This window comes from Trachemys scripta, chromosome 4 (genome assembly GCF_013100865.1).
Source record: "Trachemys scripta elegans isolate TJP31775 chromosome 4, CAS_Tse_1.0, whole genome shotgun sequence".
Classification (NCBI taxonomy): domain Eukaryota; kingdom Metazoa; phylum Chordata; order Testudines; family Emydidae; genus Trachemys; species Trachemys scripta.
Window position 1 is genome coordinate 103,612,090 of NC_048301.1, and position 25,065 is coordinate 103,637,154.

The 25,065-nt window shown below is 41.4% G+C and overlaps 1 protein-coding gene across 4 annotated transcripts in view; it reads right to left on the minus strand.

Annotated features, from left to right (window-relative positions):
• The window catches only part of HPS5 (HPS5 biogenesis of lysosomal organelles complex 2 subunit 2), a 43,877-nt gene that overhangs the window by 11,103 nt on the left and 7,709 nt on the right, over positions 1-25,065 (minus strand). For all 4 annotated transcript variants that reach the window (XM_034770217.1, XM_034770215.1, XM_034770213.1 and 1 more), the window contains exons 6-15: positions 21,391-21,524; positions 20,358-20,573; positions 18,860-18,931; positions 18,167-18,255; positions 16,810-16,988; positions 16,392-16,550; positions 12,244-12,403; positions 7,906-8,029; positions 1,650-1,802; positions 818-889 (exon numbers count right to left, since the gene is read on the minus strand). In XM_034770217.1, coding sequence (XP_034626108.1) covers positions 818-889; positions 1,650-1,802; positions 7,906-8,029; positions 12,244-12,403; positions 16,392-16,550; positions 16,810-16,988; positions 18,167-18,255; positions 18,860-18,931; positions 20,358-20,573; positions 21,391-21,524 — 1,358 coding nt within the window. The remainder of the gene's footprint in view (positions 1-817; positions 890-1,649; positions 1,803-7,905; positions 8,030-12,243; positions 12,404-16,391; positions 16,551-16,809; positions 16,989-18,166; positions 18,256-18,859; positions 18,932-20,357; positions 20,574-21,390; positions 21,525-25,065) is intronic.

Genomic DNA, 25,065 nt, shown 5'->3' on the forward strand with positions numbered 1-25,065 from the left:
GGGAGGGCAAACTACGGCCAGCGGGCCAGATCTGGCCCCTCAGGGCTTTTAATCCATCCAATGGGATTGCCAGCCCTGTGGCACAGGGGGCTAAGATAGGCTCCCTGCCTGCCCTGGCCCTGTGCATTCCTGGAAGCGGCCGGCACCATGTCCCTGCGGCCCCTGGGGAAGATGGGGCAGAGGGATCCATGTGCTGCCCTCACCTGCAGGCACCACCCCCTGCAGGTCCCATTGGCTGTGAACAAGGAATCGCGGACAATGGGAGCTTCGGGGGTGATACCCACAGGCGAGGGCAGCACGCAGCGGAGCCACCTGCCCCACTCCACCCCCGGGAGCCATTGCCAGACATGCTGGCCACTTCCAGGAGCGGCACAAAGCCAGAGCAGGCAGGGAGCCAGCCTTAGCCCCGCTGCGCGCCGCTGTCACCCCGGAGCCGCTTGAGGTAAGTGGCACCAGGCCAGAACCCGCACCCTGAACCCCTCCTGCACCCCGCACCCCAACCCCCTGCTCTGAGCCCCCTCCTGCACCTCACACCCCTCCTGCATCCCAACCCCTTGCCCTGAGCCCCTTCTTGCACACTGCACCCCCTTCCTCACCCCACACAACCCCATGTACCTCAACCCTCTGCCCCAGCCCAACATTCACAGCCCTGCATACAATTTCCCCGCCCAGATGTGGCCCTTAGGCCAAAAAGTTTGACCACCCCGAGACAGCCGTACACCATGTGTGGATATACCTTCACAGCATCATTTACTGCAGATATTTACAATAAAAGCTTTCTGCCAGAGTAAAATATAGCTCTATGCTCTCTACTTACATAGCTTCTGTCGTTGCTATCTTGAGATCTCTTAGCCGGTCCTCTTCTTGAGGCTGGCTCTGTAGTTCCAAACTAGAGAGAAATATAAAGAAAAAATTATGGCTATCTTTTTAAAACAGAGGGAGAAATAGCATTAATTCTGTTATGAGAAATGCAGTTCTGTTACTTTTCATGAGAAACAGACAAATGAGACTACAGTAATTATGGAGCAGCTGGACATGAGGAGCAGAAGAAAAATAACTTTTTTCATCTTGTCAAACATTACCTATGAGGGTTCTCAGATGTCAAGAAACAAAACTAACATTAAGCTAATACAAATTCATTGCTTAAAATATTTCAATGGATTTGCCAATTTAACTCCTGATAACAATTTAGCGCTCGTTCTTTATTCATACGACTAAGCCACTACAGTGTTTTCATATTCCTTTAAACAACCCAGTGTTGAGGGTGATAAAGCTGCTTGTTCCTCTTTTCATTAAAAACAGGATGTAGGCTTTAAAATTCACATGCATCAACACGTCTGGTTAGGTACCCAGAAGGGCAAGTAGGGAACTATATTAGTTTCCCCTTCCTCAACCACTCCAGGACCACGAATGTAAACTCTTAACATCCATTTTCTAGAAGAGTTTGACATCTGAACAAGCTTTGAGGTAAAAAATTGAGAAAGGAGGCAGGGGGTGGGGAGGGTGAGACCAGATGGATTCATGGAGCCAGATGGAAAAAAAATCTCTATTCTATTGAAATGAATGGGATCATTGTGGAAGACATGAGTTCCCAGTCCTTTGGGCAGCTGGCACATTTGACTAGTAAAACCATGTGAGCTTGAACTTACTCGTTTTCATCTTCTTCCTGGGAGTATGCGGCTATACTAGCAGTCACTTCATGAGATTCATCATCATCTTTCATTTCCTGCCTCACTCTGACATCAGGACTCATATGAAGGGTGCCAATCTTTTCAGTAGTTTTGCGTACAAAGCTGGAAACACTAGAAATCAAAAGTTCAAACAACTGAGATGGCAGTAGGAGAAGAGCTCATAGTCAACACAATAAATCTCGGTCTTTCTAGCCAGCCTCTCACTTCAGAAATCTTTATCATCTAAAGGAGGCAGGAAGAGAGGATGAGCACACTGGGAACCACCAAGTATCAGTCAGTCAGAACTCAACATGAAAAAATGCATGTTGCACTCAGTAAGAAACATCTCAGAACTTATATGCTTTAGTCAAGTTCTTTACTCCTAAGATTTTCAGGCCCCAATGGAGATCACAAAATAAAACACTGGAAGTTTGGTTTTGTGCTGCCTGATAGAGGGGATTTTACAATTATGCAAATGCTGAGATTTTTATTTGCAATGAGAGAGGCTAATTTTTCCATGATAAAGCCTCTAAATAAGGACACGCACAAGAATTTTGTTAATTATCTTTTAATTTGGTCTATAATGACCTTCACAGTGACAAGAAAATTATTCAGGAAATGTACAGTTATGAAGAAATTAGAAAGCATTCTAAGCGGTCCTCTGTTTCAATTATCCATTCCTAACCCTTAGAATGTCTCATTCCAAAGGAAGGCCTACCTACATTCCAAAACTCAAATATATTGGTCCATAACACGCAAGAGTTCTTTAGAAAACCAGGATTCAAAAGCAACTTCAAGTTCTTGTACTCCAGGTCAGAACAGGCTTAGCCATGTCGGAAAGAAAAAACGGTTACCTTTATGTAACTGTCGTTCTTCAAAGTATTTTGCACAGGTCCATCCACTACAGGTGACTCACAAGCAGATTAATGTGGAGACAGTTCAGAGTCTACCTGAACTGCTATGGTGGAACAAGCCATCCAAAACTGGCATCGTTCCTGGACTGACGGGAAATGGCATAATGAGCAGCAAATGTATGAACTGATGACCAGGTGGCTGCTTTGCAAATGTCTCAATCGGGTACATGCGTGAGGAAAGCTGTTTGTGCTCTAGCTGAATGAACCAATACTCCAGGTAAGAGGTGGTGTGACATAAGCTAACTGGTAGCACAAACAAGTGCAAGAGAGGATTTCTTCCTAGATTTCTTAAGTGGAAACCGGCTGATCTTTCACCCTGGCCGCAAATCACAACAAAACCGTGCCGAGGATCTAAAGGGTCTGGGACGGCCCAATTAGAAGGCTAACGCTCTCCTCACATCCAACAAATGACGTTTTTGCTCATCTATACACATGTAGGCTTTTGGGGAAAAGTTGGCAAATAAACTGCCTGGTTAATGTGGAAATTGGAAACCACCTTTGTTAAGAATTTTGGATGAGAGAGGAGGTACACTTTATCCTTATGGAAAACTGTATAAGGAGGCTCGGAAACCACGGCTCTCAATTTACCCACTCTCCTTGCTGAGGTTAACGCAACCAGAAATGCCACTTTCATAGAGAGATGGAGCAGGGAGCAATTCGCAAGAGGTTCAAAGGGAGGTCCCATTAATTTTTTTAGCACCAGGTTGAGATCCCCTGCGGGAACAGATTCTTGTACCTGAAGGTATAATTCAGTGGTTCTCAAACTTTTGTACTGGTGACCCCTTCCACACAGCAAGCCTCTGAGTGCGACCCCCCCCTTATAAATTAAAATGCTGGGGGCAAAGCGGGGTCTGGGGTAAGGCTGACACCTCGTGACCCCCCACGTAATAACCTCGTGACCCCTGAGGGGTCACGACCCCCAGTTTGAGAACCCCTGGTATAATTCATCCAACCCTTTTAGAAATATGATAGTTACGGGGTTGGAAAAGAGTGATTTATTACCCAGTAGCGGGTGGAACGCTGAAATAGCTGCCAAATGGACTTTAATTGAACTATCTTGATGTTTGAGGTGCAACAGGTAATCCAAAATATGTTTAATGGAAGTCTGCACTAGACAGACACCGTTTCTGTTGAGAAAAAATAGAAAAACATTTCCATGTAGCCAGATAAGTACACCTAGTTGAAGGATTTCTGCTACTCAGAAGGACTTCCTCAATATCTGTTGAGCAAGCTATTTCCAATAGTGCTAACAAAGAGGCATCCCTGCTGCCACGTAGAAGGCCTGTAGGTTGGCAGCAATATTCCCTTCAGTTTGTTTATATCTCCCCCTTCAAATCCCACTTCCCTGTCACTCTTCAGGGCCCACTCTGGCAAGACCATTCTTTAGCAGGAGGTCCAATCTCTCCTAGCAGGGGCCTGAGAGAAAGTTCCTCTGTTCCTCAGGGGGAAAGGTTTTTATTTGTGCTGTTTCCTTTGTGCCAAAGCAAAAAGGCAGTCTTAGATCTATTTTTGATCTAACAGAGTTAAACATGCACCCGAAGAAAATAAAATTCCTTACAGTTACCCTAGCTTCCATTAGTCCTTCCCTGGAACAGGGCAACTGGTATACTGCGTCCGACTTAAAGGTCACTTACTTCCATATCACAACCCGTCCAGACCACCAGAAAGTTTCTCAGGTTTATAGTCAATGGAACTCATTACCAATTCATTGCTTCTATTCAGCTTATCATCAGCCTGTTGCATTATCACAAAGTGCAGGGCGCAGGTAACTGTATCTGCAGATTCCTCCACCGGGACGACTGATTGGTGAGAGACCTGTTCAAGTCTCAATCACTGTACAGCATGACCATCATTCAGTCCACCTTCAAAACACTAAGGCTATTCTTCAGTATGGACAAATCAGTTCTAAAACCTGTGCAAAGAATAGAGTTTATCGGAGAACGCCTCGATGCTACAAAAGCCAGAGTGTTTCTGCCCCTGTCAAGTCTCCAAATGCTCAAAGACATAGTCTTGGATCTAAGAGCACATCCAGTTACCATAGCACACACTTGGCTGAAGCTTCTGGGACACATAGAGGCATGTACCTGCATAGTACAGCACGCTAGACTACACTTCAGCCCTCAGGCGGCTTCAGGGATGGCTAGCATCAGTGTATGTCCCCTGCTGACGTACTTTAGACAGAGTGATTAATGTTCCATAGGTAACTTTATCCTCTCTGGACTGATGGACAGACCTTTGACATGTTTGTGCAGCAGTTCACTTCGTTTCTCTGCAACGAATGCTCAAGCTGGTCACAGATGCCTCATCCCTGGGTGGGACACAGCAAAACCCTGCAAACTCAGGGGTTGTGACCCTCGCAATTCGTATAAACATCAGGGAGCTACATGCTACCAATCTAGTCTGTTTGACCTTCCGTCCACATACTGTAGGGGAAAGTCTGCTAGAGTTAACGGACAACACAGCAACTATGTCCTATGTGAACAGACAGTTCCTTCTAGCTGTGCCAGGAGGTAATTCTGCTTTGGGAGTTCTGGATAACCAACTCCATTCACCCCAAAGCTGCTTGCTTCCCAGGTGAGCAGAACACATTGCCAGGTCCTCCTCTGCTCACCACCAATGGTCACTGTTTGGACGTGGCCAGGTCCATCGTCCAGTTGTGGAGAACTCCCCAAGAGGACCTGTTTGCAACAAAGACCAATAGAAAGTTTCATCAGTTCTGCTCCGGAGGGGGGCACAGCCCAGGTTCTTTGACAGAGTTTCATGCTCACAGACGAACTCCCTCCTGTATGCATTTCCTCTAACACCATTACTATCCAATGTCCTGTTCAAGGCTACGCAGGATTGTGCTTACCTCATACTAATTGCACCAGCATGGCCTCAGCACAATTGGTTCTTGGTCTCCCTAGCAACGCTAGTAGGATCTCCTCTGCCTTTCCCATTGGATTCAGACATGATTTCTCAGGCTGGAACATCCATAAACCACAAAGTTCTGATGGAGAATAACCCTCCCATCTGGTTTAGGACATAGAAGACCCCACTTCCAAATCTGACCAAGATGACCGAGTCCCGCAATAACAGCAGAGTAGAACCCATGTAGACAGGAGATAGGTAAGCTGAACCCAGAGGTGGTGATACTCAGGATAGTGACAGTGGCTTGCCTCTGGAATACACTGGCCCCTTAGGTATTGGAAGCGGCATCAGTACTGCATGCTCTTGCTGACCTGTTGTAGGAACTACCATTCCTGAAACCACACTTGCTCTGCTGGGGATGCCGGTACCAAAAGGTTAAGCAAGTCTCTGTGGCAGCGTACCTCTGACATCATCAATACCAGAATTGGTCTTCAGTCTGCTGTGTTTGTACAAGAAATTCAGGGGTTAGTCTCAGCAGACTTGGCATAGGTTCTGGAGTTGACAAACTTTGTGGCAGAGGAATGCTCTAGAAAATGCTTCCCCTTTGAGTCCCTCAGAGTCCTTGCCTCTAGCTGGCCTTGCTGAACGAGGTACTGAGTCCCTGGAAGATGTGTCTCTCTTCCTTGATACCAGAAACACAGTACATGGTGCTGAAGACGTCTCAGGAGGTGCACTCTGTACTGATGGTGCCGGGCTTGGCGTACGCTCTGAACCCAATGGCTCCAAAGGAAGACAAAGTGCCACCTCCATAAAGAGATGTTTAAGTCTTGCTGCTCTCTTTTTTTTAGAGTGAGGCTTAAACTCTCTACAAATGTGATACTTGTCACTGATGTGGGACTCCCCCAAATATTTTAGGCAGTGGGGCTGTGAGCCACTGACCGGCAAAGCACAAGCATACGATCGGCACAACTTGAACCCCAGAGAACAAGGCATGGCTCCAGTACAGTGCCTGCTACTGAGAATCAAATTTGGTCCATAAAGAACTAACACTAACTATAACTATAACATGAACTATAACTAACTACCAACTAAACAACAGACTATATACAAAGAGCGAGCGAAATCAACATGTAATAGCAAGACTAGAAGTGCTCCAACAGCCGTCACCGTCCTTTTATACCTGCAAGCAGTGGCGAATGATGGCAGAGAGTGCTTGAGCCTCCCTGATGGGTACTACTCAGGAAAAAGGTTCTCCAACAATTGTGCAAGGCGCACACACACACACACACACACACACACACCCCTACAGTGGAATGGATATATGCAATCACTTGAAGTAGAACTTCTGGATTCTCTGGTTAAACAGTTAACATTCACCACTCAAAGAGCTCCTCCTAGTGGTGACACAGTATAACAAAAAGAGCTGCTCTTCAAATTTAAGAAGAGGGAATGAGTTTAAACCCACGAGATTACTGATCTTAAAATACAGGGAGTGTTGAAGGGAAATTTTTATAAAAGATTATAGACCATAAAATAAAATTTGATACTTGACCCAAGCCTTTAAACTGGAGTAACTAGAATGTAGCATATGAATACTTATGGATTTAATTTTCTGCCTGTGTAAAAATGAATGTTCTCTGGTAATAAACTTTTTAAAAAGGATATAGCTTGATATTTGGAAAGGTCAAAATGAAGGTGTGGATAGCCACATAAAGCTTATGGATGAAGCTTTCAATAGATTAACAGGCATCAAGTAATTTGATTAAAACAATATTTTATTATTGAAGGGTCTGGTAGAAATACACTTAGCAAACTGAATGAAAGGGCTAACCCAACATTTCAGGATAATGCTAGAAACACCATGGGCCAGCACTTCTGGTTTTAAATAAGATGCATTATATTCAGAGCTTTGAAATAACCAGTTTTATGCAAGCTATTTCCCCTCCTTATTTTAGTGGCTTGCTTGTTTTGTTTTTTAAAGGCGCACATTTGATTTTTAAACGCAAGACTTGGTTTGTTCACATACAGTATGTATAAGCCACAGTTGATTCCAGATACCTGTGAGGAATGCATAAGATTTACTGAAGGAAGGAAAGGACAATTTAATTGATTTGGGGTACATATCTTGACAATACATACCATCATTAAAATACACAGCAGGTCCTTAAAGTCTTCAACAATCTAACTACCAAAATGCTAAATCCCATAGCCACATTCAACAGACTCACTCAAAGTAGGAAACACTAGCCACAAGACTATGGTATGTGTTCTTAACCTCCATTTAAAACTCAAGAGTGAAATCCTGGCTCAATTGAAGTCAATGGCAAGACTCTTATTGTCTTCAATGGAGTCAGGATTAAACTCTAACTTTCCTATCAAATTTGATTTTATCTTTTAGCAAAGTATGAATCAACATATGAATTCAGAAAAAAAGGAATGTAATGGATGAACAAATATCCTATGATTTTTACCTTTCCTTGACAGCTTGGAGGGAGACCAGAGGAGATGGTGAACGAAATGACAATGGAATACTGAATGGGAGAAAAGTCTCATTCCGATCAGTCTCAACCACCACAGAAGCATGAGATGCGTTGTCTAACAAACGGAATTGAAATAATAAAATTATGAAGCAATGATTTGACAATGAAACATATAATCCAGTTATGACCCACACTTTCCTTTAATAGGAAAATTTTACTCTTGTGACCTAAATTGTGGGTTTTTTTTACTTGCAGGTTCTTTCATGGATTTTAAGAGAATGGGAGACTGGAGACAGAATAGGGACTAGCAATATACACACACAGTCCTTGGGATTTAAGGGCAATCTTAGCATTATTGGCCTTAGACCTAGTAGGTATTTGTTTTATTAATCTGTTGAAGCTTTATTTAATAAAGCGGCAACTGACAAATCAGTGGCAGTAAGAGGACAACTCTCGATGGATGACTATCTTCTGTACATGGATTTCTGGCCTATTCTGAGGCAACAGCTCAATGCTATATTCAGCAGGTAACCAAGATGACTCAAAAAAAAAATTAACAAATACGTTATATTAAACTACGTAGTGATATTTCACGAAAGTTAGATTACATTTGATTATACTGGTCTGTACCAGACTAGGCATTACTAAGATGTCCATCACCATTGCATTTAAGGAGATATCCATGTGTAACTTAACCCAAACACTGTGGCTCTTCAGATCAGCCTGATATGAGTAACCAATGAGTAACCACAAGAGCCTCCACCATGTCCTTTACTACTACCGTATACACTCGATCATAAGCCAGTTCGTTTATAAGACGACCCCCCAATACGGATAAGTAAAAATGGAAAATTTTTATGACCCATTCATAAGCCGACCCTATAATTCAGGGGTCGGCAAACTTTGGCTCCCGGGCCATCAGGATAAGCCACCGGTGGGCCGAGACTGTTTGTTTACCTCGAGCATCCGCAGGCACAGAGGTAAACCTAAATTAACAAAGTGTCCCGGCGTACCAGCTGCTTACCCTGACAGGCCAGGACAGCAACTGGTGGGGAATTTTTTTTTTTTGGGGGGGGGGGGTTAACACTGGGAGTCAGGGTAGTAACGCTGGCCCCACCTCTTCCCTTCTGGCTCTGTTGGTTGTGCTGCCTCTCCTTGCTCCCTCTGTTGGGTGGAGAGGCTGTATCCCACCTGTCCCTCTCTATACCCGTTGATAAGCCAACCCCCTTCTCTGGTGCTTCCCTTTTTTACTAAAAAAATTCGGCTTATGAACGAGTATATACGGTATTTTGCATACCAATAACTATGGAGTGATTTGGTCCATTTGTGCTTGCTCTCTACCCTTTAAAAGAGGCAAAGGCTGATGAGGTCAAACTGAAACCTAGTTACAGTTAGAAGCACAGATGGTACCTATGGTCAGCCTTGTGCCAGCCATCTTATTTTTAGATCATTTATATAGTCACCTACAACACTACTGACTCCAGGCTAGCTTGCTCTTATTTCAGAGGTCAGGTGCACTGGGGTGTTTTTTGTTTTTAAATCATATCCTAGTACAAGAAAAAGACGTACAAAGTGAACTCGATCACATTTTTTAAAAAAAGTGCGATTAAGGAAAAGGATTATTTTAAGTAATGGTGATAATGCTTTTACTAGTACCTCAAAACAAAAAGTTTCTTTTTCTCAAAATGGAGCTGAACTATCAGTTCTACTGCTAGCATTCAAAGCATCCTTATGGAAATGGGCCTCTAGATAGTACCGAAAGGTCAGCAAGTGGTGTTACCCTGCTTGCAAACCAAACTTTTTGTTCACTAGGTAGAAAAGTAGCAATTTAAACACTAATGGCCACTTACGGTAATGGGAACAGAGCAACCAATTCCAATGCAGAAAAGAAGACAGCATTCATTAAGATCCGTTTCTCAGGAAATTATCTAAAGCAGTGGTTTTCAAACTTTTTTTCTGGCGATCCAGTTGAAAAAAATTGTTGATGCCCATGATTCAACAGAGTTGGGGATGAGAGGTTTGGGGTGTGGGAGTGAGAGCTGCAGGGTGGGGACGGGAATGAGGGGTTTGGGATACAGGAGGGGGCTCAGGGCTGGGGCAGTAGGTTGGGGCACGGGATGGGGGTCAGGGCTCTGGGCTGGGGGTGTAGGCTCTGGGGTGGGACCAGGGATGAGGGGTTTGGGTGCAGGAAGGGGCTCCAGCTTTGGGGGGGCACTCAGGGCTGGGGCAGGGGATTGGGGCATAGGCTTGGGGCGCAGGCTTACCATGGGCAGCCCCCGGTCAGCAGCACAGCGGGAGTACTAAGGCAGGCTTTCTGCCTGTCCTGGCACCATGGACCCGAAAGCGGCCAGCAGCAGGTCCGGCTCCGCACGGCTCTCTCCTGCAGGCACCACTCCCTCGCAGCTCCCATTGGCTGCTGATGGCCGCTTCTCGGGCACAACACCGTGTTGGAACAGGTAGGGACTAGCCTGCCTTAGCCAGACAGCACCACCAACAGGACTTTTAACAGCCCAGTCAGCGGTGCTGTACAGAGCCGCCGTGACCCAGTGCCTTACATTCTGCGACCCAGTACTGGGTCGCGACCCACAGTTTGCAAACCACTGATCTAAAGCACCAAATGAAGCTCACATACACTGAGATAGAGAAGCATCTAGGACTTTTATAGTTTGAAATAACCAGCCACTTGAAATCACTAACTGAGCAGCAATAGGAAAACTAACTCCAAATGTGTAAAGCCAAGTCTCTTCACTTGGAAGTTTTACTTTCTAAAATTACATTAAGATGGCATAACCAAAAAGTAAAGATGGGTGAACAAATATCAAGTGTAAAGTTCATTGACACAAAACATGCATTTATTAATAGTACAAAACTATCTAAAGATGGCATTAGCTCTTAAACCTTTATTTTTTCCACTCGTTCTTGACACACATTGTGAGAAAGTCCACCAACACCTTGGCAAAAAAATTGTTGCACTATGAAATTTTAGTTCCCGACACCAACAGATTCACTAAAAAGAGAGGCCAAAGAAACCCTCTGACATATTTTCATACACTTCAGTATAATCTACCTTGATTTTAGAAAAGAATGAGTCTAACAATACAGCTGCAATCTTCACCTTCCCTCTTGCAAGATCAGGAGATCACAATGGGCGCCATCCCTTCCTACAGGACACTCCCACTCTGCAGGGGATAGCAGGTTGATTCCCTGATGAGAAGGGAGTTTTGCTCTCTGGCCCCACTTAATTTTAGGTCATCAGCAACCCAGGGGTCAGGAGAAAAGAGACTCCACAACTTCTCATAGCTAGCAGCTCTAAATTGGGTGGGTGAGGTTGAAGGAGTTTAATATTTAATAGGAATGGGCCTTCAGGTCTGCCTCATCCAGCTCTTCTGGTGCATCTGAAGAGACAGCTCACTATAAAAAAAACAGAAACAAAAAAACCCCAATACTTTCCCTATAGCATTGGAGTATATTCCCAGCAGAAGACCAAGAGCATCTCCCTCTCTGCAGGCCATTCTATCCCCTCCCCAGCTTTAAACAGCTTCCTCTATCAACACAGGCAGCAGCATAGAAAGGAGCTACTAACAAAGGTGTGTTTTTTCAGAAAGGAGAGATCACACTACCCCTTGAAAAGCCAGAGAAGCCTCTAACTTTTGTCTACAGATAGATATTTGTTGGGGGAAGAAAAGAACAAAGCTGGTTGGGTGGAATAACAGGGTTACTCAAAAGGTTGCACCCCTCATACACTAATATGTAAATGTACAGGAGGGAATCCCTTCCAAAAAAACCCAGAAGAGAAACCCTGCAAGAAAGTTAAAAGCTCTTGACCCACACGTACCAGCTCCCTGGCACCAATATAAGGCCTGGCTCAACTAGAATTAGGATAGGACAACAAAAGCGGAAATCAGGCTAGCAGAGGCTGGATTAATATTGATGCAGGGTAGTTTGCCTTAATGCTAAGAATAACCTAGCTGAGTTACCTATGGAAAAAGGAAATCTTGAGTGAAATCCTGGCTCTACTGAAATAAATGGGAGTTCTACCATTTAGTTCAATCGAGTCGGGATCTCACCCCTAAAGTTTTCAGTACAAGGTTTTACTACAAGAGGCCACGGAAGTGGTGACTTTAGGTTTACTACTAGCAAGATGTGGCACATGTGATTCACCGAACAGCTTATAGGGTTTAATCAGGGATATCTAAATGGTGGAAGACAAATGGAATTTACAGCTATGAAGGGTTTTATTGTTGTTTTAAACCTAGACACCATATCACCAGCTACTTGTTGAACACAAAGAAGGCAACTGAAAAGCATATTTTCATTGCAAGACATTACCAAGCTCCACCTGCTCTTCTTCCTGGTGTGCAGTAAACTCTTTAAGTCTCTCATCTTCTGACAATGTTTGGCTGTTTAAGGAACAAGAGTCTTCATCTGACTGACTGCCTCTTCGACTAATAACACGATAAATTCCAGAGTCTAAGACACTGAAACTTTCCTGTAGGGCAAATAATAAAGTCACATGAGCCACAAAAATATCCTTATTAACCCACACTGAGAATTCAGTGCACCACCAGAGCTTTTCATCTGAAACCTTGAAAATAAACACATATGCCACATAGTTCAATTTCTTTATAAATATTCAAAGTAAGAGTTAAAATGAAACTTTTATAGGAAGAGTAACTACAAAAAAACCTGCAAGTCTGGTGGGCTGAGCACAAGATGAGGAACTAAGAACTCGGTTTTAATATAATCTCTGACAAAGCCACATTGTATCTTGGACAAGTCACTTCCTCTCTGCACTTGCCTATAACGGAGTTTTGGTCATGGTATAACTGCAGTTAATGGATTCTTAAATAACTAGTTAGCTAACATAATTGTAAGTGCAATTATAGATCCTCCACAAAAGTTTGCTCCAAGACACATGTTTCTCCCTGGTCATGGTTCAGCTCAAGCTGGGCATTTCTACATCTCTACAACATGGATAACCTCACAGGATGTTGTGAGAATAATTAGTTGTCTAAAGTGCTTTGAAGATGAAAATAGCTATGTAAGTGCTAAGTATGAAGCAAGTTTTTCCTTTTCACAAGATACTAAAAGTTAGGGTCAACACCCTAACCAACCACATGAGTAAGACAGCACTTTTGTAAGTAAGATTAAAGCCAATTTTTAAAACTGAGTAAAAGTCTTATGCCCAAATGAGGTCACATTTCCACACAAACCAGCATTTTCTGAGGAATGTTACAGCACTCTAAAATATAGCTTTAGAAAAGAAATACTGTCATGCAGGAATCATGGTGGATCAGAGAATAGAATTAAGTTGCCCTAGATGAACATGAAATCTATCGAATCATGCCCTTACAAATCTAGAAAACTGCATAATTAACATTTTTAGGTTCCTACCCCAATTAGTCTAGTTAGTAATAGACACCCTAAGTATCTTGCAGTGTGATTGTAGCCACGTTGGTCCCAGGATATGAAAGGGTACGTCTTCAATTACCGGAGGGTCCGGCGGCAGGCAATCGATGTTCTGGGATCGATTTATCGTGTCTGGTTAAGACGCGATAAATCGATCCCGGAAGTGCTCGCCATCGACGCCGGTACTCCAGCTCGGCGAGAGGAGTACGCAGAGTCGACGGGGGAGCCTCCCTGCCGAGTCTGGACCCGCGGTAAGTTCGGACTAAGGTACTTCGAATTCAGCTACGTTATTAACGTAGCTGAATTTGCGTACCTTAGTCCGAAGTGGGGGCTTAGTGGGGACCAGGCCAAAGAGACAAGGTGGGTGAGGTAATACCTTTTATTGGACCAGCTTCTGCTGGTGGAAAGTACAAGTTTTTGGGCTATGGAGAGCTCCTATTCAGATCTGGGGAAGGAAATCAGAGTGCGTGAGCTAAATACAAGTTGGGACAGATTGTTAAGCATAAGGGATAATGCATGTTGTAGGCAGCCACTTCAAAGGAAATGGGCAACAGAGGGTTAGATTGTTATGCATAAAGGATTTGAAGTGGACAATTAAGGGTAGCAGGCAGTGGGGGGGGGGGAGAAGAGAGGAGGGATTACAAATTGTTGTAATGGACCGTAAAACTAGTGTCCCTGTTGAATCCATGTTTTTCGGTGTCTAGCTGAGTTATTAATTTAAGTTCCCAGGCTCATCTTTTGAAGTATTGTGGTATTTGAGGGCGAGTATTGAAAGAACAGATATGGAGCGATCACTTTGTGAGAAAAGTTTGCAATGCGTGGTTTTATCTTTTATCATTTTTTTGAGAGAGTTCATTCAAGAATGTAATGATTGACTGGTTTCACCCACAAAGTTATTTTGAGGCATTTGATGTACTGAATGAGTTGCGATAAGCATGTGTAGGACCCATGAATCTCAAAAGGTGTGTTTGTCGTGTGAGGTACCTATCATTGCAACAAGGGAAATATGTCTGCATGTTTTGCATCTGTTATTCTGGCAGGGTTTGGTGCTGCTTTAAGTTGGTTACAGTGGGGGGCTTGCTTCTGATGAAGAGCTTGGCAAGGCTGGGGGGGACTGTTTGAGGACAACGATAGGGTGCTCAAGAAAGGTTTACTTCAGGATGTGGTCCGCATCAAATATGGGTTTTAACTGTATGATGATAGTGGTATCCAATGTGGGGTGGTAGGTGTCAACTGGGAACTTAAATTTGTAACTTGTGGACAACAAAAACCATGGACTCAAGAGGAACACTGGTTTTATGGTTCATTACAACAATTTGTAATACACTCCCACCGCTGCCTGCTATCCTTAATTGCCCACTTCAAATCCTTTATGCATAACAGTCTAACTCTCAATTGCCCACCTCTTTTCAAGTGGTCTCCTACAACATGAGTTAACCCTTATGTTTAACAATCTGTCTTAAATTGTATTTAGCTAAGGGCTGGTCTACACTGGGGGGGGATCGATTTACCTGGGGTCCACACTGCGCGGGATCGACGGCAGTGGCTCCCCCGTCGACTCTGCTACCGCCGCTCGCTGCAGTGGAGTTCCGGAATCTTAACGAGACGCGATATATCAATCCCCGATAAATCGACTGCTACCCGCCGATATGGCGAGTAGTCTAGACGTACCTTAAGACACTCTGATTTCCTTCCTCAGACCTGAATAAGAGCGCCGTGTAGTTTGAAAGCTTGTACCTTTCACCTACAGAAGTTGGTCCAATAAAAGATATTGCCTCCCCCCAGCCTTGTCACCATAAATATCTCACCACTATCAGTGAAGAAAAGCAAATATAATATAAACCTTTTTTCTAATCTGCAGAGTGAAGGATTATGTGACACTGAGCCAGCGAGGGTTAAGCAACCAGCAGGCTGGTTAAAACAAAATCCATCTTTAAAGGACATATTAGAATAGTACTGAAATGCTAAACAGGACCATTCCTTGTATATATTTAAGAAAGCCATGTTAAAGAGACCAGAGTTCTTGAAATATAAACCTCTACTGTTAGAGAATTAGGAGCAGCTATTAATTGTATTTGTCTGTTTACCTGTATCTTATTATAAATTTAACAATGTAATCTAATTAGCTTGTAGATGCTAAACTTCAGTTCCTGTCTGTAATGTTTCATTACTATATTCTATTGATTCAGAGATCAAAAAGAGATATTAATATTTAGATGAGACTTGTGGTGTAATAATATCATTGTCTTTATTTCTCTTTGAAGTTTGTAGTACACTACCTATAAACCATTTGAATGGGTAATTTGCGATATGCTAATCAATGCAACTAGTTTATCTGCATATACATAGGAAATGCTTTGAAGCTAAACTTCTACATGTAACAATATAGTTCCTATTCTTCATCGGGAAGGCACCTGCTGTGATCATTTGCTGTCAAAAGACTTATCTGCTGAGCTTCAGCTATAAAGGGCTCGGGCCTGACCCTTATTATTTCAGATCTGCTTAAACTTTGATGGGGAAGTCGTAAGACTGAGGTCTCCAGGTGTACCCTGAATTATCCCTGCAAATTCTCATGGAAGAATTGGAGCAAACTCTACACATCGACTGCCTGTTGGACTATAACCTACTGAACTGATTCAGGAAGGACTTTTACAAATCAGCATCCTCACTATCTCTACTGACCTAAGAACTATACTCATATCTGTATGTATAATGCTTTTTAACCACAGTAATTCTCTTTTCTTTTTAAATAAATCTTAGATTAGTTAATAAGAATTGGCTGTAAGCGTGTATTTGGGTAAGATCTGAAATATTCATTGACCTGGTGGGTAATGTGTCTGATCCCTTGGGATTGGTAGGACTTTATATATGGTGAATAAGGTTTTAAATAATCCTCACCATATAGACTTGGCAGTCTGGGTGGGAGCCAAAGGCTGGATTGCTTAAAGGGAACCATTTTCAGAAACGTCCCTGCAGCAACCACGGTTACAGATGGCAATAGACAAGCTTATAACAAAAGGAGGAAGAACTGAATTGGGGGGAAAAAAATCAACTTTATATACACCTACATGTGATGAAATACTGCTCCTTCTGCTGCTGCATGCAGAATCTAAAGGTTCCAGCTTTGATATCAATTCTTCCAGTTGGCTAATGACATCACTTTGGGTTGAGAGGTCCAGCTGCGATTTTAAATGCTCTAGTTTGTCTAGAGGCAAAAATTTTCTTGCCTAACAATACAAAAAGGAAGAGGTTTGTTAATATTCTTATTGCTCATATGAAACATAACAGAGTGTTTTAATTTATTACCCATGCAATTATAGGCTAAGTTTTCTAATAAAGGAGTAATTGCTTATTAGTTCTACAATTACATTTCAACATGACAAAAAGCTCCAAAATCCAAAGTGCAAGTTTTATAGGATTTGGTTTAGGACAAAAGGACTTAACTGAATAGATGTAGTAGAGAGGTGGGAAGAGGTCATAACTTACTCTGCAGGAAATAATAGAGTTCTGGAAGAGACAGCAGACTCTGGCAGCAAGACTCCAGAAACCTCTTCTTAGCAGACGTTCTACACAACGCTCCACTAGCAGAAGAGAGAAGTGCGAGACTTTTCCATTCGTATGCAGACAGAACAACTCATTTCTGTACACTGCTATATCCTGGATATCTATATAAAACAGAGGAGTAGAAAGGTCTTAGGGATGAATGTACTTATCAATATTTCCTTTCTGGGAAAACTTGGAAACAATTTACAGACACAAAATGGGTGAGGTAATGTCTTTTATTGGTCCAAATTCTGTATTGGACCAATACAACGGAGAACAGATTTAGTGTGACACTCTGAGTAAGTTCTCCAGACCTGAAGCAGAGCTTTGTGTAAGCTCAAAAGCTTGTCTCTCTCACCAACAGAAGTTGGTTCAATAAAAGACATTACCTCAGCCACCTTATGTTTCTAATATCTTGGGACTGACAAGGCCACAACCACATTGGAAACAGTTTGTACTTTTCAATTTGCCTACTAATGATTACAACAAATTTCCATTCCTGAAATACACCAGTAGAATATGGGATAACAATTAGAGGGCACTATGTTAGTATATAATTACCACTGCATACAATTAAAATCTATGAGTCCTTTGACCTTTGCCAAGTTACTTGGAAGTACTTAATTACACATTATGTACATGTTTTTTCTTTGAAAAAACAAAAAATGCAGAAACTACATAGCACAATGACAGGTGTTCAATTATTTGAAATTAATTAGTTGCTTGTTAAAGATTTAATTAATTTGATGTACAAGAAACACTAAATGTGCAAATACTCCATAACAGTGGCATTTTGACCTGTTAATTTCAAAGTGCAGTTAAATACCTTCAGAACATTTATTAGTCCTTTTGTGTAACACGGCAGCTGTTTAAATTGAAGAATGTAAATACAACTTAGAAGAAGAATACGATACAAAAATCTCCTAATCTGTTAGGGTTAGATCCACATCAGATATTCTTTGAAAAATAATAAAATGGAGTAAGGAGAAGCAAGGAAAGGAAACCACAATATTTATGATGTTTCATTGAATCACACTGGGCCATTTTCTTTTTGAGATGCAATACACGGTCCCCTACTACCTTTATTTCGCAAGCATCCAAACAATTTGTAAAGATTAGTTTTCAAAGGTTTTTTTTTTAAATATTCAAAAATTTGTCTCAAATTGCTGATGATTAACTAGAAAGTTATTAGTGAATGTTATTTAACCCCCTTGTGGAAACAGAAATTGTAAGTACAGGACTTTAGAGAGTCAAAATGTAATGAACAATGTAGCAAAAACTTAAGTTCCTTAAAGTTCACCTTTTACTTCACTCCAAAGTAAAACTTGAACATTCTGAGGAATGAAGACATAAATGCCCCTTTCTGTCCACGTCATAACACAATGCTCGCTGTAAGCAAAGAAAAAATATTAAGCAGTGTTTTAAAGTACTCATTTCGGAAGGAAATTCTCTTGCCAGAGTACTCCATTTAATAATGTATTTAATTAATCTATCATTTTTTATTTAGAGAACAAGATCTGAACTTTAAGACACAGCCTCCTGACCTAACATCTCTGTTTTCTATAGTCTTTAACCAAGCCCGCATAAAGGGAATTCAGGTAGGAAGATTATTTTGTACATGTTACAGTTAAAAAAGAAGTATTTAAAAAAAAACTGACTTTTGGAAAAGGTTTGCAGATTTACATGAAACTGTGAACCTGTAAAAAAATGTGTTTAGTGGAAATGCTGAAAGTTAGTACAAATTTATATTTTTTTTGGCCAGATTTTGAAAATAATTCACTAGACAACAGGGTTGCGGGTTTTTTTTGGTTTTTTTTGGTTTTTTTTTTGGGGGGGGGGGGGGTGGGTTAAGAGGAATTGGAGCATGGGAAGAAGAGGATAAACAAATCCAAACTACTGCTCATGGGCTTTGAAGGATGTTAATTTGAACAGATGTGATGAAAGCTAACAAAGATAATATTGTTAATAAAGCAGAGTGCTGGTAAATACTTACGTCAAATATAACAGTTTTGGGAAAGACAAAGACTGGAGGGAACAGGCAGAAGTATTATACTGAGGATCCAACCTATAAAACATATAATATCTAAATGGTAATTGACAGTAATTCATTCTAATTACAAAACACATCATGTTAACAAAATATTTAAGCCCTCAGTCCTGTAAACACTTACACACGTGCTTAACTTTAAGCATGTATTTAATCCCACTAAAGTGATATGTATAAAGTTAAACATATGGGTATGTTTGTAAGATTGAGGCTTTGGTTATTACTGTCACTTATAAACAAAGTTTACTGGCAAAAGACCTACTATTACTAAAGTGGAATACCTAGGAATGTCAATATTTACTAAAGTCACAATCTGACTATATTACAATTTACCTCTAGAATTAATACAGGGTGGATGGATTATCATAATTCTTTTAACTAACAGCAGTAATTGTTTCTCAGTGGCATTTTAAACTGCCATGAACATGGAAGGAAGAGGTCATCATAAACTACAAAAAGACTCAGAGTGGTAGCTATGTTAGTCTGTATCAGCAAAAAGAACGAGGAGTACTTGGCCCAAATAAATTTGTTAGTCTCCAAGGTGCCACAAGAACTCCTTGTTCTTTTTACAAAAGGACTGATATTTCAAAACAGGAGCCCAAGACCTCTGGTTGCCTTAACTGTTGAGATAATTTACAGTAAAGGTCAGAGATCAGTTTGTTTAGAAGTTTTCCATCAAAAACATTTAAAAATACAAATATAGAAAAAAATTAATTATTCTATGAAATAATGATATACTTATATTTTCCATAGGTATAAAGTACACTGGAAGTATTTCTGAGAAAGCTATGACCCTTACCCCAAACCTAACCCATTCCAAAAAGAGTCAAACATATTACCAAACGGTAGTGAGTTAACAGCTCTATGTTTAGTAATAGTGATTTTAGAGCATCCAAAGGCAACACTGTAGATTTATAACTTTAAATTGCATCTCTGCTATGGAAAATGTAACCCAAGAAAAAGTGTGAATTCACTTCTCTAATCAAATATGACAACTTGCTACACCTACATTTAATTGGAAGCCAAAACTGAATACAAAATAAAGAAATTAGTTCTTAAAGCACTCATGCACAAAGCTACTGCCAACCCAAAAATATGTAATAAAAATTGACCACTTCTAATTGATTTGGCAAGCACTGCATTAGTCACTACTGAAGCATGAACTTCTGTCATGAATCAGATGGCTCCCCTACGACCCCCCTTTTAGAAGAACACAACTTTTGGATGCAAGTGGGTGGGTGAGTGGATGCTATAAGGAACAGATGAACACATTTCTGAGAGCTGCAAAATGAAAACTCTAGGCTGCATGACAAGCTGAAGCTTTTGTTCATGACTTGACTTTTTATTACTATATTTTGTGACTTTCAGAGAGTAGCTTTCACAGAAAGAGTCTCAGGATGAAAGCATAACCCGATTTATCACTAACCACCATCAATACCACTACCTTAGAGTAATAACTGGGAGAGGAGGCGACGAGAGCAGCTGTTTGAATTGATGGGTACTTAGCACCTCCCCTTCAAAGTTCACCTCCCACATCCTTGACCCAGGACGTGCACAATATATTAATGGCTGCTGGCTCCCACAACTCTTTCCAGCTGGGAAAAAACAGGCACCATATTCTCCATCTCTTTCTTTGTTACCAATTTTCCAGAATTTCTCTCTAGTGGGGGGAAAATATATATTTAGACAATATAGAAAACAGGCTCTGTTTTGTTTTAACATTTTCTTGGAGGACTGTATCCACCAAAGGAACATTCATAACTGTAAGCTTCCAAAATATTTTCATTTGTACTTGATATGGTAAAGTTTATTTATAAATTAAACCGAAAAATCTCACCATTATAATTCAAAGTATAGAGCAATGAGACAGTTGCAGATTAACAAAAACTAAACCTGTTTGCTTGATATAAGTCAGTTTTCCATTATTTTTAAATGTGTACTTTATGAAGACATTACATCCTTTTTGCATTAATTTTTACTATTTATTTTGCTTTAGCAATCAAAGTAATTTCTATGCTATTTGCCCAGCCAGTTGGGTCTATCTAACTAGGGTCTACACAGCAGGACCAGTATTTTCCTTGCTGTCTCTGCTTAACTCAAAGTTTAAGGGTGTCCGTTAAACTGCATGTGCAGTGTAGACACTAAATAATGTACCTTTAGTTTACAACTCTTCAGAAAAGCTATAATTCATTTTAAAACCATGAAACCCAATCCCTAAAATTAGATGCAAAACCAAGAACTACGTTAATACTATTAAGATAATACTGTTACGGGACGACATCTGGTCTACAATATGCCAGTAAATCTCTTCAATGATGAGTATGTCTGACCATCTAAATGATAACAATTTCGAGTGATGAAATTTACGAATGATAAATGTAAATGCTAAAGCAGAATGATCTTTCAGCTAATCCATTTGAATCGGTTTCCAGCTTTAAGAGATGTCTTGATACTTTTGCAGTTAGCGTATAACTTACCTCTCAGTATCACACAAGTAGGAGCGAGTAAGTGAAGAAATAAGCAGTCTTCCATCCAAATAATCAAGTTGAACTACACGGGAGTCAACAGTGGTTATAATCTGAACTGGAAACATTACAAAAGCAGCCGCTGCCTAAAGGAACAAACAAAAACACCACATACTGGGCGTAGGTCAATGCTGGTAATATTCCATAAAAACAACATTAAGAAAAAGTTACAGTTGCAAAGTGCTGCACTCAAAGATCAGAAAATGGCAAACTTCAAGCTGCTTGTGGTTGTTCACGTTAATTTAACTCTGCCCTGTATCCAATAACGTACACCATTACTTTTCCTTTAAAAACAAGACACTGGATTTGAGAATGTTTATGCGAGTGAATAGCCCTACAGATTTCAATGGACTACCCACATACATACAGTTATTCACATACGTGTTGGCAAGATGGGAGCCTTGTTTATAGTGTCTTGTAATTTTTCCCCCCCATCAATGTATATTTATACTACATTGTTGTATATCATACTTTTTTTTAAGTAACTTCTCTTGCTATATAAGTGTTTCATTACCCATGCAATGCACATTTTCTTTTAAGCCAGCAATAGTCTCCCTTAGGTGTATTCCCGTAGGGAATAAAAGTTATCTGCTAAGGTAACTTAGCTTCAAATTTAAGTGACCTACAAATGTTAGCAAGTTTCAGCGTTACTCTGCAGTATGTTGTCTAAATACCATTCACCAAATAATTCTCACATAGATGACTTGCACAGACTGTGGGACATACATCAGGTAGCACACAGCTGGGCTCTCACTCATGACAACATTGATGCAGCTGAACCAGTAGTAGCACAAGTGGAAAGTTTGTTACAATTCTCTAATGTAGACAGGCCATAGCCTGACTATAAAAGCTTTGGGTATTATTTAGCTTCAATGGTCAATTAACATTTTGGAGAAAGCACGTCTTCAACAGTCCAATCCCTTCTAGTGAGGGTTTCATGCACACATTATATAGTCCAGAGACATTTTCTCCCCTTGTCCCCCAAGTAACCCAGTAAAACCAGGAAAGAATAGAGTTGACATACTTGATATTTCTAAAATAAAACAAGCAGATTTTTTTCTTTAATACAAAGGCTTTCGGGCTTTTCTTATAGGTAATACTTTATACATTATAAATAAGGCTATAGATTTGTCATGGCAGGAAAAAAAAAGAGTCACAGATAGCATGATTCTCCCATTTATCTGTGATTTTTCTTTTTACGTCCATGACTCACCCCACACCATCAGCTCCTGCCCTGCAGGGCTGGGCCCAGCTCCCCTCTCCAGGTGTTGCAACCAGGTGTATGGGACTGCAGCACCACTCAGGTTTGGCCTGCCCCTCTGTCACAACAAAGAGGTGGCTGGGCCAAATCTGAGCAGTGCTGCAATCCCGCATGCCTGGTTGCAATGCCTGGAGTGGGGAGCTGGGGCCAGCCCCACAGGATGCAGGCTCTGCTGCTCCCTGTGCTCGAGGTGAGTGCAGGTTGGGCTTGCTCTGAAGCCCCCTCCCTTCCCAGGCTAGAAATAGGGCTGTGGTGTCGGAGCAGAGGGTGTTACTGCAGATGGTCAGTGCCCCCTCATTTGTCAGGGTATATTTTATCAAGAATCACAGAGCAGTCATAATAAAGTTAGTAAAAGTCCCAGGCTTAGCAACTGCTCCATGATTTTTTATATAAAACGCTCTGACAAATCTGAAGCCCTAATTATAAAATAGCAAAAAAGACAGAAGCCGGTTTTCTAAAAGTACTTTGAAGATTTAAGGCTAACGGTATTATTCAAATCTGACATGATATGAACCTCAAAACCCGAACTTCCACTTTTCTATAATTTTCAGTTCCAGTTTTGCTCTTTTTTGCTATTGTTCTGGTAACGTTTAACTGTGGAGTTGTGACATGATTTGGGACTTTCCTTTTGTAAAACTTACGAATTCCGGTTCATATTATTAAATTGCTGGACCACGGAAAGCCTCAGTGTATACTGAATCAGCCATTTAATAACAGGGACTGTATTATACATGGCACAGATCGTAACTAGACATCTATGACAGGAACATCAAGAGTCATTAACATTTTAACAGGTCTACCTTGGCTATAACAGTTACCTACACGGGGAGGCTGTGTTGCAAGAAACTAGTGTTTTCAGTCTGGACTTCAGACAGGCAGTAACCAAGCAACAGCACACCTGACTATGGATCTTGATCACCTGAGGGAGGCTTTGAGGCTGACTAGGAGAGTAACATGGCAGAGGAACTGGAAAGTTATAAATGGACACCGAGTAGTTCTGAGTAGTTCTCTCACTGAACAGAACAAGGTGGCTAGACGGTCAGGAGGAAGGAAGGAGAGGAGGTCCTGGGACCTTGAATGCACTAACCAAAATCCAAACACCTCTCAGCATGAGCACCTGAGGGAGGGAATTGCGTAAAGGTATTAGATTTTGCCTATATCTGTTTATCTCTTGTGATTTATGAATAAAGCATAACTAGTTTAGAAAGCCCTTGTGCATTACTTGCTTTAACTTCACATGCCCCTAAAGGATTAAATGATGAACCAGAATACTCATGAGAATGGAGCTCTGGGGAAGATGTGCTTCAGCTATTGGTGAGACTGGAGGGTTTGGGGGGTCAGCACTGATCCTGGAGTCCAAGACAGCTCAACCACAAGGTCCCATTCCCCATAAGTGGCATCAGAGAGTTTATGCCTGGGAAGTGTGCCCGAGAAACCAGAAGCCTATCCAGAGGAGCTTAGCAGCACATGGATCCAGCGTGTGGGTACAAACACAACTACCTGCCAAGCATCCAGTGGGAGTAGCTCAGCCAGGACTGTGACAAAGGGTTTTTTGCCTTGTCTACACTTACGGCAGTGTGTAGAATACAGGCAACACACATGTAACTACGTGCCACATTGAAAGAGGGCTGCGTTCACACTTGTCACTGAAGTGTGTAGCTAGACATGGCAGTAAAAAGCTCTGGCAGGGGGAGACAGCGAGGGAAGTCTCTGGCAGGGGGGAGCTGGTGGAGTGTTTCCCTGCTGCCTCCCCACTGCCAGAGCCTTTCCCTGTGGCAGGAAATAGACTCCGGCAGCAGGACACTACACTGTTAAAAACAGCAGTGTAGAACAGGAGGCAAGGCTTGAGCATGTAGAGAGCTACGTAGAGTATATACTCATGTGTTTAGCAATGGAGGGCACTCTACTCTACTCACTTAAGTCATGTCTATTTATACTTATGCTAACTGGGTGTGCAGTGCCTGTATTCTATATGCCGCCGTAAGTGCAGACAATAACTTATTATCATCCTGTACAGTGTTGGACTCATTCTACAATTAACCAGAAGTACCATAATAGGTGGTGTATCCATCTTTTGATTACTTAAGATTATTTAAAGTAATCGTCAAGGCAGAAATTGTGGATTTACACTCAGACTTCTAAAAAGAAATTGCATCACTGTGCAAAAAAATCCATCCTGAACTCAATGTCTCTTAAAAGTGGTAAATCATACCTCCAAATTGAATGCTACTGTATTTTAGAATATTTACATTATATTGCCACTTGCTGGACTAGCTATGTGTACTGTCAAGAATTGAAGCAAACATTTATACCATTATCTAGTTCATCACTCCTGACTAGTCACTAAAACGAGCAGAACTTAATTT